This window comes from Battus philenor, unplaced genomic scaffold (assembly GCF_028537555.1).
Source record: "Battus philenor isolate CCGP_79_NKW_IND1 unplaced genomic scaffold, ilBatPhil1.0.hap1 SCAF_2, whole genome shotgun sequence".
Classification (NCBI taxonomy): domain Eukaryota; kingdom Metazoa; phylum Arthropoda; class Insecta; order Lepidoptera; family Papilionidae; genus Battus; species Battus philenor.
This window is the reverse complement of record NW_027181682.1, coordinates 6,127,064-6,147,015: the sequence shown is the minus strand read 5'-3', so window position 1 is coordinate 6,147,015 and position 19,952 is coordinate 6,127,064. Positions and strand designations below refer to the sequence as shown.

The window sequence follows — 19,952 nt, the reverse complement described above, 5'->3', positions numbered from 1 at the left end:
GCGTATATTTATTCAATCTAACGAAGCACAACTACAACCGAGAATATTTTGAAAAACGCAACTTGGCTTATGTACATTTATAACAACAACTCCATAAATTATTAGTGTTTCCTATGTTTCGTTTATTTTAAAATCCAAAATGAGATTCGAAAACGAATCCTTAAACGTTATCTTATTTGTCTATTTTGATCGATATGTTATAACAGAGCTACGTTCTATAAAACCAATATTGTTTTTTCAAAAGCCAATTTAGTTTTTTTTTAAAAATAAAGTAATATCAGCTTGGCAGAGATCGCTATAATCCGGCCCGATGTACCAGGTGTTACGACCAGTTAACTAACGTGCGGGACTGAGGTTCCGATCGGTATAATTTTGGTGACAACTCATTTACAATACAAAACAAGTCTGGGAAATCTTTTATTCGACTACTGGAATTGTCGCTATGTTGTTAACATATTCAAAGATCAAATCTCCTCTTGTACGGACGGTATGTTACTGTTTATAGCCACCAACAACCAACATCTATACGTCCAACCTAAATAATTTACCAAACGTGTTTACAAAATCTGTTTACAAAATGTGTCTATCCGCCTATAACCAATTTTTAACAGTTACGCGATTTTGCATCGTGGTCATACCGACATATACAATGTTGCGGTTTTAAGTGTGCTAGTTATTTGCGACTTTATATTATTTTACACTAATTTAGTAGCAAGAATATGTCGCAAAACGAAATTAAATAGTTCATTGCGTAACAATACATTTTTCGAAAGAAGTTCAGGTAAAAAGTTTTTATTTGAATTCTTATTGCTAGTAGTAATAACTTTGGGAACCAACATTAAGTACACTGTAGTAATCCTAAATTTGGCAATCGGCGTTAAGTTAATTAATTTAAAAACGGCTAATTACCGAGTTTTTACTTAGGTGTGATAGAAACCCAACGTTTGAGCAAACATAAATGCCTCAATAATCAATAAGCGTAACAAATTAAACATTGTACGAAGTGAACCAACGACGAACGAATGTATAAAATCGATAAACAGATACGAAAATTTTTATTTTAACAGTGATTTTCATCGTGAATCAATATGCTCTACTATGTCCTGGTAAGTTATATTTTATTTGCGTGTGGTATACTAAGTAAATATAATCTGTATTAATTCAATGTTTGAAATCATGTTTGAAATGAGTCTCTATTTTTAATTACTTTATAAAAAAAACACTCTTGACTGATGCTTTATTTGAAAAATTAAAATCATACTATCATAATATATAGTAAGTTTCCACTAATCAAAAGCTTCATCCGAAAGTAGAGACCGCAGGCCGTCAACCAAGTGTGTAGTAGTTTTTTTTTTAATTATTGTGACAATATTAATTTTGTTCGTCGTCGCAGATTTAAATTCTGTACAAGAATTTGCACTTCTCGATATTTAAATATACTAGGTTTAATATCAAACGGACTACTGAACCACAGTTCAGTGCCGTAGCTAGAATAGTTAATTCTATATTCGCCGAGCAAAGTAAATAAAGCAATATAGTAGGTGTCAATGTATACACATGGCTACTTTTTTAAAGGTGTACAATTAAATACATATAACACTAGCAGCCTTTTTGACCTAACAAATATAGACTATGCAATCAATGTAAATAAATATTTACGTCATTAATCACAACGATGTTTATGTTATGAATTTTTGGTGTAAAATAACTCATTCAAGAAAATACGGTCAGGATCTTAATAAACGTGTTTTTTCAACGTTACAGATTGCCTGCCTTTTGGCGATAACAGCGGCTGCTCCTTATAATTCATACGGATTAGCTTCCGTTGACAGTTATGTACGTATACTTTTATGTTGTCAATTTCATGCAAACACATAACACCTATATAAAGGTACACGAAAAATTGCAATTTGATTTCTTGATCTCAATCATTGTGAATTCGAACTGTAGATCTATTGTCTATTGTCTCGTATGATGTTAGCGCTGTTAGCCTTGCGGCTCTTACAGCTTCATCGGAATATTGAGATCCAGTCGTATATAACATAAGTAATAACATAAGTGGTCCAGTATTGACTGGACAAGTTATGTTAATTTATTGGAATATCTAATGTTCTCATATAAATAACCATTAATTTTAATTTAAAGTCGATCAATTTATTATTCATTAATTAGCTGTTGATTTTTATTTATTTGTGTGTCAAAAAGTTAGGTTGTTCCGCTTACTGCAAGGCGTAATCCTTCTCTAAAGATATCTATGGGGGCATATACCATAATCGACAAACTTGGCAGACGGGTTGGTGAACGCAGTGTCGTATTATGGTACACTGAGGACACTACTACACATCCTCTGGAATCTTATTTGTGAAGTGTCAATCCATTATAATAAATGCACAGTGTGTATTATGTAAGATTGTATCCCGGGAATCAAACCCTTGTCTCAGTCCTCCTCCGCTGAGCTAGCACTGCTCGATTCGTAATCTTTATTTAGGAAATATAAAAACAGTGATCAAAATTTATGTTTTTAGTTGTGAATTGCTAATTTTGCTGATAGTATTATTTAAATTATTATATAATATTTACTATATGCATATAGGGGATATGCACATATAATTGTGCATAAATATAGTAGTAGCTCATATTTTTTGTTTTAAGGAAATAAACTAATGATAATAGATTAAGCACGCAATTTTCTTTACAGTCAGTCCCAAAATATGAGTTTAATTACGCAGTAAATGACCCGCATACCGGCGACAATAAAGCTCAGTCTGAAGTACGAGATGGAGACGTAGTGAAGGGTTCATACTCGCTGGCCGAACCGGACGGTACCATACGCATTGTCGAATACACCGCGGACGCTGTTTCTGGTTTCAACGCAGTCGTTAAAAGAATAGGGCAGAGTGCCCACCCACAACAGATAATAACACCTGTTTTAACTAAAGCAGTTGCACAGCCAATGCTGACGCAAGCTCCGTTGATTGCGTCTGATCATGTATCCAACGTTGGTTATAGCCTTGAAGACTACTGGCCACAAGATATCGGCTGGGGCGGACATTCTGGTATTGGAGAACATGGCTACTGGCATTAGATAGAACTTGACGTATCTTTATATTTAAATTGTATCAAAATTTTTCCTAGTCGATTTTTAGATGAAAGAATTTATCGTAAATGCCAACGATAAAAATAATAATCGTACTGTAAATAAATAAAACTCAACAAATTATGAATCTTTTCTATTTATTTATATAATATGTATATCTATAGAACGAAGACAATACATCAATAATTTACTAAGACATTTGTTTTACAACTAAAAATACCAATGACATTTATTTATAAATGCACGTGTTGAGCGGCGTTGGTGCACCAGGCGCACAGAAATGCGTGCGTTACGAATGGTACGCACGCCCCACCCACTTGGGAAGGAGCATGTGCGGACTTCAATGCACGTTACGTGACTCTGCTAGCGCGACCTTCGCCGAACAGCCATAAGCAGATACGATCCACCAAGTATGCGAACACCATATCTGCTATGAGGACTTGCACTAATATCACTCGGTACTGAAACGAAAGAATTATTACAAATAAACTAAACGCAACAAAAAATTGTTAATTTCTTAACTAAACAACTTACAAAAGCAACAAAATTGTTGAATAAATAAATATTTTTAATTCTATATAATCATCCTTATCATGATTTCAACCACAAATTGTCAACTGCTGAACATTGGCCATTCCCATACATTTCCAGTTAGACTGGTTGGAAGCATTTGCACCTAACGTCTTCCGATGCCTTTAACAGGGTTGTCTATCCACCTTGTAGTTAGATGTCCTAGGCCGAGCTTGCTGGTCCACTCCAGAAACTTAGGGTCATTCATAAAATTATGTTAATGTTGATTTACTGATTTCGAAATGTCAATTTATTATTGAAAAAATTGGATAAAAATTTGATTTATGTATCTTTTAATTCTTGTAAGGCCTAAAAAAATCATTAAACTATCGTAAATCCAATAAAATGGATGTATGTTATAATTTTTGCGAAGAAAATGTTGTATAGGTGTATCCCCTTTTAGTGAGGGCGCTCATAAACTTTGATCATAAACCGGTTTTTAGGTTATTACAACTGTTGCTAGTGGAAATAAATAGTCATTGTAGTGTCCATATTAAAAATGTTTAGTAGAGGCCTTTTTTTAGATCGTTGCTTGAAAGGCAAAAATTAATAACACATCACTAAATAAAAATTCTTAATATAATTAAAGTACATTAATTCCGCTTTAACATGTTACTTTTATAAATCATGCCTGTATTATGCAATATCATGTCCTTTGTATAATAACAGTTAACCATATTAACAGGGGTTTCTCAAGATTTATTTCTATAATGTGAACCATTTTAACGAGAAAAATTAAACGTAAATCATTTTGTACATAACGCTTTATTGAGTCATATGAATGTTTATATAATAATTGTGATAATAGTCCTTGATTTTTTTTATATGTTTTATGGTTCAATGCAATGATTTCGTAACTGCCGCTTGTGGAATTAAATAAATAAGAAATGACTAGGGATATATTCATTATTGAATTTACAATTATTTTAAAGGAAAATACTCACATCAGGCGGGAAGTATACTATCTCGAACATGTTAGAAAGATCTGGAATTAAGCCGGCAGCGAGCGCTAAGACCGCGCCACCTGACAGTACAATACTGTACAGTAGAGGTTTGTTGTCGCGCAATCCCTCCATAAACGGCTCACCCTGTGTACAAATAATATGCGTTACGCCGGCAGATAACTATCAAAGTGCCTCGTCATTCGTATAAGCACATATCTTACAGTAAAGTAAAATAATTGGTTTCTGTCAAAGGTTTCTATAAAAAGAACATTTTGTGCTCCTTGTGATTTTACAGTATTAACAACGTGGTTTAAACTACAAAAATCTAACTCTCCAGACTACATTTTCATCATTATTTCAGTCATAGAACGTCCACTGCTGGACATAGTAATCAAATTCCAATAAGAGCTCAGCAACGGTGTGCAAACAGTCGGTTCACAAAAACCAGTAGAAGCAGAAATGAAGAAAAGCAATTAGAGAGATTGTTTTTAAACTCTGTCACCTTTCAAGGTAGCTTCTGAAGTAAGACACATCGTTTTGATCAAGTCTAACATTCAAAAGTCGAAAATTTCTTTATTCAAGTAGGCATTTCCATGCGCTTTTGATTCGTGGACGATTTTAATATAAGTAGTAAACTACCACCGGCTCAGAACACTGATCTGCTGAGAAGAGCCGGCCAGAAACTCAACATTTGCTATATTAAAAACTATTTGTGTCGTACATATTATAATATCAACCATAAAAATAAGTAAACGAACCAAGTTCCACAAATTTCAACCAACAAAAAACCCTTGAATGCTATAAGATTTATTTTATGAACATATAATTTTAGATTTAAAACTAGGAAAAGGAAGGTCTAAGATATCTTGTAGACTTTTAATATATATACAGACATCTAGTGAGTTAGTTACAAAAACTTTAAGAGAGCTGTTGGTACATATAACTAAAATAAATAATTAAAAGAGCATAAGTAGAAAATTGTTGTTGATTATGTGATCTGCCTAACCAGACTCAAGTTTATCTTGGCATCGCTTTACCAGAATGCAAGTAAATAAAACTGGGTTCTTAACAAAACTAATAAATCTGTGATTATTCAAGATATATGAACATGAGCACCAATAGATATGTGTTCGATTTTGATTAAGTAGGTACTAATATAAAAATAAAAATTACTCATTACTTTTTTTACTCATTATACATAATTAATATTATACAATCTTTACTAACCCTGTAGTTAATCGCAAAGGTCGATATCTGGAGTGCCATTGAAATAATGTAAACTGTACTATTCAGCAAGTCTGGGGCGAATTCCCTCTCCTCGTCTTCGGCGAGATCCATATCTAATTTTAATTTTGCATCCCTGTAAAGAAATTAAAATTCTCTTACATTATTAATGTTTTAAAATACTCCATGTATTTTCCAAACTGCCATTTATGTAAAAAAAAATGAATATTTTTTTTTATTTTGTAAAATAAGTTAAGTGAGAAACAATACATTTATTAAATTGTTCATCAAGAGCTGAGAGAAAAATGTCCGCAGCGCCCTTCTTGATACAATCAGATTGTACTCTTTTAAAATGGTATTCTTGGTATACTCTGACATGAGGAGGAAGGCCTGACACAAACTCGGACAGGTTTTAAGTGGAGCAATTAATTCACAAGTTTTTTTTTTCAATAAAACATTCTTTACACTAAAATAGGATCATTAACAAGTTTCAATTAAATTTTTAAATTTATGTCATCGTAATTTAAGGACACTAAAATAAAGTAAATTGTAACACCGTGCACAATAATATAGTTTTTATGGGGTTAAACAAAATATCATAATTTTTTTAAAATTAAATCAATAAAGTGTACAAAAGATGCAAACGTAAGTGAATATTCAAATGATTAATCAGTTCTCACCTAGCCGGCGACCGTTCTGTGGCCTCCTGCACTAAATATACAAGACACAAAAAGTGCACCGCAAACTGCGTCAGTACTGTCATTATAGTGTACATATTAAAAATGTTTGGTAGTGGTCGTTCTTTGGACAGTAGCTTGAGAGGCTAAAATAATAATAATAACAAATGAAAATACATAATTTACACAAAGTATTACCTAAATAGCTAATCCTTTTGTTAGCTTTCTAAATATATAAGTAACCAAAATAAAATAGCAAAGGACTATGAAATACGAAACTGCAAAATATCACATTTATATGCTTGTTATCTTGAGGCAATATTGATATTTTTAATATATGTATAGGTGACAAACAAAAGGATGTTCAATTAGAAAGTGAAACTACGCAGTATTTTAATTAAAATACTCTGATAAATGTGCAAACCTTGGGACAATGTACGGGTACATCGCAGTAGCAATTAAAATTTTAATAATTGCAACACCTTTCATATCTGAACATAGTAATTTTTTCCCTCAAACTTCTTTCTATTTTACACTTAAGGGCTTTCCCAATGGGTTTTTGCAAATATGTGCAATTATTGCAATTGCATGCAACATTACAAGCTGCTAAGTTTAACTTGGTTAACATATAGCATTTTTAACTGATTTAATGTCATTGTCACCAGTACGAAATAGATATTTATAGATATAAGAGTGTGAACTACACATTAATTAGAATTACCTTAGATCTCGATATGAATAAGAAACACGACGCGAGTAATAAACTCTGCAAAGTTGCTTGCGTGTCACTAAATTTAATCCCGTCCAAGTAGAGCACCGACTGACTGTACGCAAGGATGAGGGCATTCAATGCCAGGATCTTAAACATTTGCAAAGTAGTGACGAGAGTGCAACGACCTTGTTTGATAATGTGACAAACTGAAAAAAAATACACCAACTAAAAAATAATTTTGGTACATCTCTTTATTTTATCTTTATGTGTATATATATATATACACATTCATACATACATATATGTATGTATATATATACATATGTAAATGTGTGTCTGTGTGTGTTCCAGACAATAGTTTAATACCTATACGTGGACGCTCGTCCCATTGCAGAAAGAATTTTGTAATCCTATTATTAGCTGACCACTACTAGGCGTAGGAAGTATTCCTACAAAATTTCAAGTCGCTAAGCCTTATAGTTCAACAGATATCATAATGAGTCGGTACAAGGTGCAAATATTTTTATTTTTTAATGTATCGAGATAATATCTATTCCAGCAGAAGGGTTCCCCTCTTGGACACCTTCAATTCTGGTGACAAAGCTAACGTTTCCCATTGAGGTCCACTAAATGTCCTCTTATCACTACATGAAAGTTTACATAAGTGTCATCAAATCTTGGTGACTCCCAAATCTATTTAAAGATATAATATTTTTGGTTGAGTCAAAACTCCAGTGGAGGTTTCACTGGATATTTTAATCCTGGAGACTATAAAAGAGCATTTTTCAACAAAAACGTAGTTATGCAAATAAAACTCACTACAAAGAATGCTAGATAAACGGCTCGTAAATGGCGCGGCGACACTAGCATCACCAAGCCTGACGAGTTGCGGTTGATCCTCCTCCTCCAACTTCTTCATGGCCCTTCGAAGTCTGGCAGCCGCCTCGGCCCGGGCTTCAGCACGAGGGTCGGCACGCGTTCCAGTTACTCTCCTGGGCAAATCTAGGTCAGGATTACGTTCCTCACGTGGTTTTTCGCGTAGACGCTCAGGCGCATTCGCCAAAATAGCTACACCCACCTGAAATAAACAGACGACAAAATTTATTCTTTTAAATATATTATCCACTTAGAGATCAGGGGTGGGAAATATATAAAAATGATCACTTATACACTTCTACATTGTGTCTCTAATACAGTCCAGATTTGATTTTGGCGTAGTAGTCGCCATAGCTACTACTTTTAAAACTAAGTTTGCCAAAAAGTAGATATGCTTTTAAAATCTAAAAAACTATTACTATGATTTTTTGTTAACATCGTAACATGAAAGTAAAAGTATAGAAAAGTATTAATAAAATAAACATAAACGCAATAATAAATAGGTGAGTTTTTTTATTTATTTTGTGGGGCTACTACTATTACTTCTATTACTACTATTACTCTCATGTTCTATCATATGATTTCAGTTTGACGTTGATTTGCGGGACATCTTGTACATAACTAACATTGTTAATAATTATTATTGCAATATTGATTAACAAAACGAACGAAATAAAATTTTAAATTAATCATATACACTTTTCCCTCGCTTACTTTCACATATCCCAAGGCGAGACAAATTTCAACTTGATTTGTCACTAGAACAGCCAGACATATGGAACACAATTAAAACTGATCCAAAAAGTTCTTTGTAAAGATGCTTGTAGAAAGACATTCTTTAACAAAAAAAATAGTTTATAAGTACATTCTCTGGATTTTTTTTTTGTTAAACATACTCTTGTAGGTTTTCTTTTCCAACCTAACAATGTACAGAGATTTTCTTTTTAAAACTGTTTACATTAACTTTTAATAGGTTTGTAAAATATTCATTTAACATTTTTTGCAAGAGTCAAAAAAAATAGTCATTGAGCCAAAGTGGTTAGGGAACAGTTTGCGGACTCCTTATAAAGATAAAAAGCTAAGACAAGAATTTATAAATATGCAAAATTCTGATGAAGAAATATAATGTACTGATTATATTTGTTTTTACAGATTTGAAAAAGTATTTTCTGAATAATACCTTGCTAGTAACAACTAACAGCAACCATACTTACATCAGCATGTTTTAAAGCGCCAACATCATTTGTACCATCTCCACACATAAGAGTCACATAACCAAGTGATTTTAAAGTGATAACAGCAAATTCTTTCTGTTTTGGTGCAAACCTTGCAAATACCTTAATATAAGGCATTAGTTTTAACATTAATTTATGATAATGCTCATTGAGGAATGTAAGGCCTTCGCCAGTAATGCACAGATCATATTTACTTGTCAGTTCTTTTGATGATTTATCATCTACTGGTAAGACAATATTTTCATTGATAGACTTCCAGACCCATCCACAAGTTTCTTCTGTTAAAATAAGGACTTCACTTTTTTGTGTAAATTTCAATTCTTTGGCAACATGACAAGCAGTTAATGGATTGTCACCAGTGATCATAACCACAGAATGTGATGCATGGACTATTTCAGATATTGCTTTCTTTGAATCATTCTTTAATGGACATGATATTATCACAAATCCAACAAATGTCAAGTCACATTCAACATTCTCCCGTGACAAATCTCTGATTTCTTGAGAGCTCAGTTTACCCAAATTTCTATAGCCTAATGCTAAAACTCTTGCTCCCCTCCTCGATAAAGTTAAGTAAACATGGTCATAATGACTAGGGACCTCTTTGAGCATAGTTTTTATTGTCTCAGGTGCACCTTTGACACTACTAATGTAATGAGTTTCCATAAACCCTCGTTCAAATACTTGGTAACCCGCAATCACAGACATCCTCTTTAAGGCGCTAGAAAAATGATTTCTGTGAACAATTTTAAAACCAGGCGATTTTCCTTTCTTAGGTATAACAGCATCCCCTTTGGTTAAATTCCATTCAGCCGCTTTCAGAGTTGCCTTTTCCAATGGATCTCCAACAACTCCATCATCAAGTTGTACTAGTGAATGACAGGATGCTAAAACTTGTATTGTCTCTATTGGTGCTTCTGACAATGGTATGACAGTTGCATCTTTATGGTCCCCAATGCCTGCTACACCTTCAACTACTAAATTATCACTGGTGAGAGTCCCTGTCTTATCGAAACAACAAATTTCCACTTTTCCAGCAAATGGAATCCTAAATGGTTCTGTACAAAAGACAGCTAATTTTGACAGTGATAACAAAGAAGTATTTACAGCTAATGATAACTCAATAGGTAATTCTGGTGGCACCACAGATGTTAATATTAGAGTACACTCCAAGAAAAGTTTATATCTATTTCTTTCTGGATCCTCACAACCTTTTACCCAAACATAGACTGCAGCGGCAATGGCGAATATTAACAAAAACAAAATAAAGCCAAATGTTTCAAGATTATTTGCAGTTACCCGCTTTACTCCAAACAGAATAGTCCTTAACAGTTTGCCTTGTGATGTATTAAAACCATTACGTATAACATAACCAATACAACCATTATCAGGGGCCTTAAGCCCTGAACTGATGTTTTTACTAGGCGAAGAATGCTGCACAATTTTAGTGCCTCCATACAACATATGCAACTTACTATCACCTTCAGGGTCGAGGCTCAATTTTAAATTCTTTTCATTCTCTAAAGCTTCTTTCATTTGTGGTACACTTTCTCCTGTAAGCATTGATTCATCCACTATGCATGATCCTCTTAATAGCAATATATCACATGGAACAAGGTTGTCACTATGAGATCTTGTAAGTGAGACAATGTCACCAGGTAACAACTGATCACTCATTATCTGACGCCATCTTCTATTCCTATAAACATTGATGTTATAAGGTTTATTTCCCATCTTCCGTATTTCTGCCATATTTCTCAATTGTTGTTGAACTAAGGTGCATTCAAACATGACAAGCATCACCAGTGTAAATATTGAATAATACCAATATTTATCCAGACACCAAAGAGCAACACAAAATACTTGAAAAACAAAAAAAGGGGCTGTTGCTCTTTCTTTAAACAGTTCCATAAATTCTGGTACCACCTAAAAAGATGCATGTACTCAAGATTAGTATAAAATATGTTAGTTACTTAGTTAGTTTTATCATGCTCATTTTCATAAAGTTGATTAAGCAGAAAGCTAATAAAAAGAAGTTGATTGTAATGCCTGGTGCATTCTACATTTTTAAAAATTGATTTTGAATATTTCTTTAATTTTTTTTAAATATCTGTACAATCCTATATCAATCATAATTGGGTGATAGGGAAGATATTGCAACTCCAGGTATTAATAAATTCCATTTTCTGTTCCAAATAGCAATACTTAAAAAAACGTGACATTTATTTTAATCATTTTTTAAAATTATTCCTAGCTGTACAGCCCTATTTTGGGCCAAAATTGGTTTATGGACTATAGTAAAGTTTTTAATTAATTTTATTATGCAAAATGCTGAAGACCCAACTTTCTACTTTTGTTTCAATTTGAAGCTATGGGTTTAAAACAATACTTACCATTATCATTTCATTTTTACCATACTCTTTTTCAGCTATATCAATAGATTCATCATCTAAATAGCCTTTAGACTCCAAATATTCTTCATAAGTTTTATTAACTGGAAACTCAATTGTGTGAAATTGTTTTTTTTCCCAATCATAAATATATTTGCTCTTTTGAAAAATGAACCATACATCTGGATTGAGACTATCTTTTTTTGTTGACTGAAAAATCATATTACCAAATTTTTAAAGCCTGTTTTGCAATATATAATGATTTAAGCATGACAACCCACCTTAGTATGATGGAGTTTAACTATTTCCGAAAATCCATTATTAGACGTCGGTACAACCTTTACAATTTCTGCTTGTAATGGATCTTTTACCTTGAAAATTAAATTTGAAATAAGGATTAATTAGGAAGTGCTTGTGTTCTTCTTTGTTTTGAATATATATTTATTACTTACTGCTGTACAGGATAGAAAACATTGTATATGCACGCTCCAATAGCAACAGAGACAAATGAGTATTTGAATTATTGCTACTACGGCGACCGTAACAAAACCTGCTTCAAAATTATCCTCAAAACCATACACAACGATCCAAAAATAAAATACTACAGGATAGATTACTAGGAATGGAAAGACGGTTCCTTGAAAGACTGTAGCCATCGGCTTGAATAGCTGCGTGTATTGGACTAAGTCATCCAACGACGACAGCATCTTTGTAGAAACCATGTTACTGAAAATCACTTTAGAAATATTCACGCGCTTACAAAAATTTGTTTTTTAAACATTTATAAATGGGGGGCACATGTTCTTATAAATCTGATATACAAATCAATTCAGTAAAAGTTGAAAAATTAGATTTTACTTAATTTTAAAGCCCTAGACACGATATCATAATCGGTGTCAGCAAATGTGACAGCTGAATTGTCAAAACGTCAAGAGGAACTTAGATTTAGTGAAAAAAGTGTGATTTGCGCGTGCGTGACACGTCATGTTTTTTCGGTTTTGGTATACTTAATAATAACATTCAGTCGTTACATCTCTAAACCTTAAATATTGTAGATATAATGCTAAAGTCCTAATAAAATTATTGTCAATAGTATATTCCCATTTAAAACTACTATTTTACGATTATCTCAATCCTATTTCTTAATTAAATTGTTAATTTTCTATTAAATTTAATTTTCTTCATAATGTAACTTTCTCCATTTAAACTCACTATGGTCAGTAGAACCAGAGGACCCTTTAAATAACATTATACATTAATTTAGATAAACTTGAAGATGAATAGTGTTATAACTTTATATACTACTCAATCAGACAATCATATCTTTATGATTTTTCTATTTGCAATGCATCATATTTTTATCTTTTACTACTCTAATACATAATACATTATCTGTTTATGACTTTCAAACTGATAACGTTGACTCTGACAAAAATACATAAATATAAACTAGACTATAATAATTATTTATTAAAATTATAATATACAATAATTGAGAAATTATCTGTGCAGGCAAAATATCTGTCTACTATTAAAAATTTAAAACGTCAAAGACTCGCGCCAAAACTTAGACAATTATGTACTTTTTAATATTAACGGTAACCCATATTTATGTGAAACATGGATTTCAATATAAAAAGGAAGTCTACGCGAACTATTAATAGCAGTAATCATTTGGAATTCTATCCACATGACCTGCAAATGTATAAAATTCCTCCTACAGAGGATATAAGATTACAAGAATTTGAAACATTGGCTTTAGAAAGATTAACTTTACTCAGATGTTTAGCTACCGCAACTACTCTTAAAGGATTGCGACCATTTTCAAATGAATGGAAAGAATTCATTATAAATGAATTAAGATCCCAGGGATTAAAGTATTATGCTAATTTATGTGATGTATCAGGATGTGGTACCAATGAAAATGATATACAAGCAAGACGTAAAGATCATATTGGGCATTTCATACTGCGTTTGGCTTATTGCAGAACTGAAGAATTACGAAGGTGGTTTGTCGCCAGAGAATTAGAGCTGTTTAAAATGCGATTTTTGACTATGAAAACGGAAGCAGTAGAAGAGTTTTTCAAACTAAATAACCTGTGTTACACTAGTATTTCAGAGGAAGAAAAAAATGCAATTATTAATAATTTAAGGGAATCCACCATGCATCAAAAAGTGGACACTCTGAATTTCTATAAAGTTAAATTTTTTGAAGTTCTTGATCTAGTTAAAGCAAGAAAAGTTTATATTCAAGGAGGATTTGCTTACATACCTGATAAAGATTTTATCTCTGTTCTATCTGCAAAGTATAGAATACACTTAAAACAATGTTTAGTAATTGCATGTCAACATTTGGGTGAAATAGAGCAAGATGAGCGGCTGGTTGCTTTACTGAAAGGCTTACATCATTGTTATTCAGGAAATGACTATAGTGACACCAAAGTAAAAGTTCCAATTGAAAGTCTTGATTCTTTATCAGTGAAATCATTTCCTTTGTGCATGAGACAGCTTCATGAACAATTAAGGCTAAACCACCACTTAAAACATGGTGGAAGATTACAGTATGGACTGTTTTTAAAAGGTATTGGTGTGTCTCTAGAAGATTCTTTAAGATTTTGGAGAGATGAGTTCACAAAAATAATGGAATCAGATAAATTTGAAAAACAGTATGCATACAACATAAGATATAATTATGGTAAAGAAGGCAGTAAGAAAAATTATTCACCTTTTAATTGTTTAAAGATTATTAATGTAAATGTTGGCCCAGGAGAATGTCATGGATGCCCATATAGACATTGTGATTCAAGCAACTTAAAAAATAAACTTAAAGGATATGGTATAGACAATCAAGGTAAAAAATGTTTAAAATTGCATATAACTTTAGAACTTTTGGTTACACATTTTTTTTTTTAAATTACAGCAATGAAAATAATAATTAATGGCCAGGGTTTTTTTTTTTGAGTAAAAAGATAAGTACCACAATTCCTTTTACCTTGACACTTTAATTTTTTTACAAAGGGAGAATATGTGGTTACCATAAGTACTAAAAGTTGTTTTGTCAATTAATATCAGTAGCAGAATTTTTATAATTTAAAAATAAAACTTGGGCTGAAATCTCGTATAATACTCCTAAAACTACAATTAAAGTTCCTCATGCCACTGCCTTGAGGTTCTATTGTAAATTCATACTATCTATTTATATATAGCTAGACTTTCCAATGTAATTGATGCAAAGAACACTGAAGTGGTAGTAGTTATATATAGACATTCATCTTTTAAGGTGTTAGGTCCCTTAACAGCAACAAATTATACCGAGGCTTGGCTGACTTAGACACTCTTGAATCAGACCACTAAACATACCAAGTGACCCCCAGCTCCAAGGGGGATGCATGTCTAGGGTTGGTCTTTTGGCCAGTTAGTCTATAAATCATCTACCTTAATAACTAAGAACTAACTAAGCCAGAAGAATATCTAACATAACAGCTTGTGCCCAGGCCATCAATACCGCTCCTGAACTTACCACTTAAAGTAGGCTAAAGCTAAAAGCATCAAGTATTGACATCCAATGAAGTTGTTCAAGCTAAAAAACAGCATTTGTTGATGACAAAAAACCTTTACTTAAGTGAGTTTAGTTAGAAATATACTGCAAACATAAATATTTGATAACAGATTAGTCTTACATTTTTTTTTGTTAACAAACAGTGGAGACTGCAATTTCATTTGCATTAAATAAATTTAAGTCAGTGAAATTTTTGTCAAACTAATTTTACAAGTGCATGTTTTTTTCAGCCCTCACGGATATATTAGACATGGCAAAGAAAGGTCATTTCCAAATAGCTTGCAGCAAATATCTTGATGCTACCCATAATACAGATCTTGGCCTTGGGATAAATCATCCAAATCAATATTTTGAGGAAAGCCAAAAACTTTTGAAGGGTGACAATAAAGTAGAAGTAAAGAAAGAATCCAAGCTGACTATTAAGAAAGAAGTTTCTGATAATATTGAAAATATGGATTTCGATGAGATAAAGGAATGGAACGAATAAATGTTTGATTAAATAATATAATAATAAATGTAAAAAATATTTTTTTATTATTTAATAATACAGCATTCTCAATTGAATTATTTTCTTTTTGTGTACATTGCTCTCTTTGTCACACGACCACAGTACAGACCAAATATAAAGATTAGGCCAACAATTGACATTGCCACAACTAGAAAGTATTTCTTTGATGGTGATGATGACAGTTCATTGTAGATATCACCTAAATTTTCAGCATGGTGAGCCTGAAAGCACAAAACATTAACAAGATATTCTCAACCATACAATTCATTAAAATTAGTAAAAAAAATGTATTTACTGATTAAAACTTACAGCAACATATCTATACATTTCCAAACGACTTGAAAGTTGTTTCTCACATTCTGCTTCCAACTTTCTGTTACTATCATTTAATATAATTTTTAAACATTTAAGACCTAGAAGTATAGTAAAACATTTGAGCATAAATTATGTACAACAAAACTAATAACAAATATTTAAATAATAATTTGAAGTGGATAATGAATTTATATCAATATCAGAATTAACTAACGTCTTCCGGCACCATGTTCCAATTTTTCACAATATTTCAACAAGTCCAAAGCACATGCACGTTCTAATAAAGGATCTGCTTCAATGTCAACCTCAGTTTCTTCTATAATTTGTGCAACTTCCTGTGCACATTCAGCAGAAACTATTTTATGGCTTAACAATGCATTTTTCAAACATTCTTCAACCTAAATAAATAATATGATTAACAATCTTGATATTAATGTAAAATAAATTATAGTAATCATTAGTTGGTTTACCTGACCATCAGAATTTGTTACTGAATCTTTAGGTGCAGGACAAATAGTTTGTATCTCCGCTTTACACAATTTTCCAAGCAGTGGATCAAGGCGGTAATTCAAAGCATGCTCTTTCAATATATTTGCCAATTCATTTTCACATGACTGAGTTAGCTTGGACTCTCTAAACTTTTCCTTTAAGCAGTACAAAACTTTGCCTTGTAATTCCATATCTTGAGGTTCCATTGCTAAAATGTTATTTTAAATGAATACATAGTTTAAATTAATATATAACAAAAATGTGCATACTTACCGATAACCTTGTAACAGAATTTTTTAATATCAGATTTACAGGCATTTTGTAAATTATTGTTAAATCTATAATCCATGTTTTGTTCAATCATTCTGTTAACAATTACAATCTTACAATTCTCATCAAAATCTGTTTTTTGCTGATGGGCCTAAAACATGGTTATTCAAAATTTTTATCCAATATCATTAACTTTACATAATACATGAAAGAAAACTTACTTTTAAACAATCTAGTATATTGGAGGACTCTGTGTTGTGACAATACAAGTCTATCATATCATTGCAACTAGTTATCAAGTGATAGTCAATAGCATTATCAGTAAATTCCTGTTTTCTCACAACAAAAATTGCTTTTCTACATCCTTCACTTAATTTTCCTTTTGCAGTTTGCAGACATTCCAAGGCTGCAGACTCCCCATGTGGTACTGTAGGGCAAAACATTTGCAAATCTTTCGCACAAGCATCTTTGAGATCAGGATCTAAATCTATATTTTCTTTTTGTTGGAATAATTGGCTTCTTAATTGTTGACGACAATCTTTGAATATAGTATGCTTTCTTCTAGTTATTGTATCATTTCTTACAATTTCACTCAAACAAGTTACAACTTGGCTTTTCGTTTGTGCTTTAGGACAAAATCGTACAACATAAGATTTGCATGCATTTTTGAACTTCCTTGTAAATCTATAATTTTTTAATGAAATTAATTGTTCATGTTCAATAGCCACTCTGCATTTATTGTTTGCTTTTACTTCTGCATCATTTTTATGAGCAATCAAACAGTCTAACACATCATCTTCATCTTTTTTACCTTTAAGTTCTGATGTACAAAGCTTTTCTATAGGTATTCGACAATAACTACTTACAATGGCATTAAGTTCTATGTGACCACTTTGTGTTTCAGTGAAATTTGTTACAACTTCTTTGCATTTAGGAGACAGGTCTTTTATTTTATTTTGTAGACATAATATTTCCTCACCTTTTCCGGTATTTTCATAACACAAATTAGCTAGATCATCTATGCAAAAGTCTTCTATTTCAGGTAACAAATCAACACTTATAGCTCTTTGACGCATAACTTTTCTTACTTGTTGTTCACAAGCAGGCCTTAATACAGCTTTTAAACCAGAATTATATGCATAATTGTACAAGCAGGGTAGTATCAGAGGGTCCTTTTCTGATTGGTGTTCATTAGCATCAGCCCACTGTAGTTTTGCCTTACATAGAGTGACAGCATCATATTTACATGCCTTATACAATTGTGGATCAAGTTTAAAGTTCCTAGAAATGAAATACTGTATTTGAAGTAAAGCAGATTCACAATCACCAGTCATTAATACAGTTCCTAGCTTTTCCATGAGGCATGACATCACCCTACCATTGCCGCCACTTATTTCCCTGCAGGCTCTGTCAACTACGGGTTTACAAGCTTTTCGTAAAATTGGATCTACTCTCCAATCTTCTCCAGGATCTGCCTCTTGTACTAATGTTTCTAAAGACCTTTGACAAGTTATACTAATCCTTTTGTCTTTTCTTTTTCTAGGTCTGGCATGTTCCATTAAACAGTGTATTGTTTTACCTTCTGCTTCAATTCCTTTGCATAGATTTGTTATATCATTAGCACAGTTTTGCATTAATTCTGGTGACAACCGGTAGTCATCCATTAACATTTTTCTATGATCAGTCATCTCAACAATGCATTCTGGTGTTAACTTAGTGTTTTCATTCCGAGACACATTTTCCAAACATAATAGAATTTGTGCCAGTCGAACTTCTTTATCTTCAACAACACCTTTCCTGCAATGATACTTTCTGATGTCTTCTTTACAAGACTTTACTAAGCCTTTACTATTTTTATAATTAATAACCATATTTCGCTGGATGTAAAATAGTTGATCTTTACATCTTTTGGTCATACCTGGAACAAATTTTATGTAAAAAAAATTACCATATACAAATTATTTAAAAAAAAACTAATATATAGTTTTTTTAATTTAAAATGATTACCTTTTTCATACTTATGCCGAACAAGACATTTATACATTAGGAGTGATCCAGGCACTTCATCAAGGCAGTAATTTTTAAGGTCTAAGTTACAGGCTGCAAAAACTATTTTATCCAACTGCAATGTACTGTATTTCATTTCATTTAAAACAACAATTTCAGACTGACATTCAGGTCTTAAATTTTGAATTTGACTTTGTAAACACTTTAAGGTCTGGGATTGTGACATACTTTTAAAGTCTGTAGGTATTCTACCACAGTTATATGCATTAATATCATCATAACAGTTTCTCAAAAAGTCACCTGTTATCTGCCAATCATTAAAAATAAGGGACTCAATGTTATCAATTACATTCCAGCAGATTTTATCCTTTATACTGGGCTTCCGTTTCAAAACACAGTCTATACTAAGTTCAGTAGGAATTAGACAGTCAATTATAGCTAACTCTTCTCGACAAGGCTCTTTTATTTTGGAATCTATGTATTCATTACTTAAAAGTTTAGCCTGATGCATCCATAGCTTATGTTGACAAACTAAGCTAGCCTGTGTTTTATTATTATGTGTAGCGTTTAATGCACAAGACAGAATCGTAAGATCGTCATGAAAATGAGAACATTGTTTCTCAATAAATCCACAGTCGTTTAAGTCTACCGAATACCTTCCCTGTTGAGATCTTATTAAACTCCCAATCACTTGTGCTCCTGATGCATTGTTTATACTTAACGCCAGAAAAAGGCATAAAGCTTTTATTAATATTATATTACACATTTTTATACACTGACTAACTTATTTCTTATATTATAACATATTAAAGATCCAATGTTGCTTAATTATTTTTTTAATTTAATGCGCCATATTTGAAAGATTTATCGTAAATAATATTTTAAATGTACTATTTTTATATACCGAAAGATATGCTACGACTGCTATTTGTTTGACAAATAAAACATTCTGCTTTTTAATTTTTTACTCAAAGGGAAAGAGAAACCTGCAGCCACAATTTTTTATTTTTGTACCTAAAGCGCCTTATGTTCTTTTAGGGCTAATCTTTTATCTGCTAAATAATATTTTGGACAATCTA

General features: G+C 32.1%; 4 protein-coding genes across 4 annotated transcripts; 2 read left to right on the top strand and 2 right to left on the bottom strand.

The window, feature by feature from the left end:
• The first annotated feature begins 1,049 nt into the window (after positions 1 to 1,049).
• On the top strand, positions 1,050 to 3,127 carry LOC137922356 (larval cuticle protein A2B-like). The gene is made up of 3 exons (XM_068765339.1): positions 1,050 to 1,106; positions 1,765 to 1,836; positions 2,699 to 3,127. The coding sequence occupies exons 1-3, from the start codon at positions 1,089 to 1,091 to the stop codon at positions 3,083 to 3,085; spliced, it is 477 nt and encodes a 158-aa protein (XP_068621440.1). The 5' UTR covers positions 1,050 to 1,088; the 3' UTR covers positions 3,086 to 3,127.
• A 90-nt stretch (positions 3,128 to 3,217) lies between these two features.
• LOC137921998 (endoplasmic reticulum transmembrane helix translocase) lies at positions 3,218 to 12,627 on the bottom strand. The gene is made up of 10 exons (XM_068764810.1): positions 12,178 to 12,627; positions 12,007 to 12,096; positions 11,729 to 11,935; positions 9,315 to 11,261; positions 8,044 to 8,302; positions 7,234 to 7,430; positions 6,516 to 6,658; positions 5,839 to 5,971; positions 4,612 to 4,755; positions 3,218 to 3,558 (listed from the first exon to the last, which is right to left on the bottom strand). The coding sequence occupies exons 1-10, from the start codon at positions 12,445 to 12,447 to the stop codon at positions 3,448 to 3,450; spliced, it is 3,501 nt and encodes a 1,166-aa protein (XP_068620911.1). The 5' UTR covers positions 12,448 to 12,627; the 3' UTR covers positions 3,218 to 3,447.
• Positions 12,628 to 13,308: 681 nt separating this feature from the next.
• Positions 13,309 to 15,812, top strand: Prim2 (DNA primase subunit 2). Its single transcript, XM_068765161.1, has 2 exons — positions 13,309 to 14,576; positions 15,515 to 15,812. The coding sequence occupies exons 1-2, from the start codon at positions 13,346 to 13,348 to the stop codon at positions 15,769 to 15,771; spliced, it is 1,488 nt and encodes a 495-aa protein (XP_068621262.1). The 5' UTR covers positions 13,309 to 13,345; the 3' UTR covers positions 15,772 to 15,812.
• On the bottom strand, positions 15,796 to 19,789 carry Glg1 (golgi glycoprotein 1). Its single transcript, XM_068765159.1, has 7 exons — positions 18,874 to 19,789; positions 17,088 to 18,784; positions 16,870 to 17,017; positions 16,578 to 16,804; positions 16,322 to 16,505; positions 16,102 to 16,205; positions 15,796 to 16,013 (listed from the first exon to the last, which is right to left on the bottom strand). The coding sequence occupies exons 1-7, from the start codon at positions 19,637 to 19,639 to the stop codon at positions 15,849 to 15,851; spliced, it is 3,291 nt and encodes a 1,096-aa protein (XP_068621260.1). The 5' UTR covers positions 19,640 to 19,789; the 3' UTR covers positions 15,796 to 15,848.
• Between the last annotated feature and the right edge of the window lie 163 nt (positions 19,790 to 19,952).

Excerpts from the sequence above, each read along its gene's own strand:
- LOC137922356 (XM_068765339.1), top strand. Across the intron at positions 1,837-2,698 it reads TAGCTTCCGTTGACAGTTAT|TCAGTCCCAAAATATGAGTT; the intron begins GTACGTATACTT and ends TTTTCTTTACAG.
- Prim2 (XM_068765161.1), top strand. The coding sequence starts at position 13,346 with ATGGATTTCAATATAAAAAGGAAGTCTACGCGAACTATTAATAGCAGT. Across the intron at positions 14,577-15,514 it reads ATATGGTATAGACAATCAAG|CCCTCACGGATATATTAGAC; the intron begins GTAAAAAATGTT and ends TGTTTTTTTCAG.
- Glg1 (XM_068765159.1), bottom strand. The coding sequence starts at position 19,639 with ATGTGTAATATAATATTAATAAAAGCTTTATGCCTTTTTCTGGCGTTA. Across the intron at positions 18,785-18,873 it reads TCGGCATAAGTATGAAAAAG|GTATGACCAAAAGATGTAAA; the intron begins GTAATCATTTTA and ends AATTTGTTCCAG. Across the intron at positions 16,805-16,869 it reads ATTCTGTTACAAGGTTATCG|CAATGGAACCTCAAGATATG; the intron begins GTAAGTATGCAC and ends ATAACATTTTAG.
- LOC137921998 (XM_068764810.1), bottom strand. The coding sequence starts at position 12,447 with ATGGTTTCTACAAAGATGCTGTCGTCGTTGGATGACTTAGTCCAATAC. Across the intron at positions 12,097-12,177 it reads GTTTTCTATCCTGTACAGCA|GTAAAAGATCCATTACAAGC; the intron begins GTAAGTAATAAA and ends TTAATTTTCAAG. Across the intron at positions 8,303-9,314 it reads GCGCTTTAAAACATGCTGAT|GTGGGTGTAGCTATTTTGGC; the intron begins GTAAGTATGGTT and ends TGTTTATTTCAG.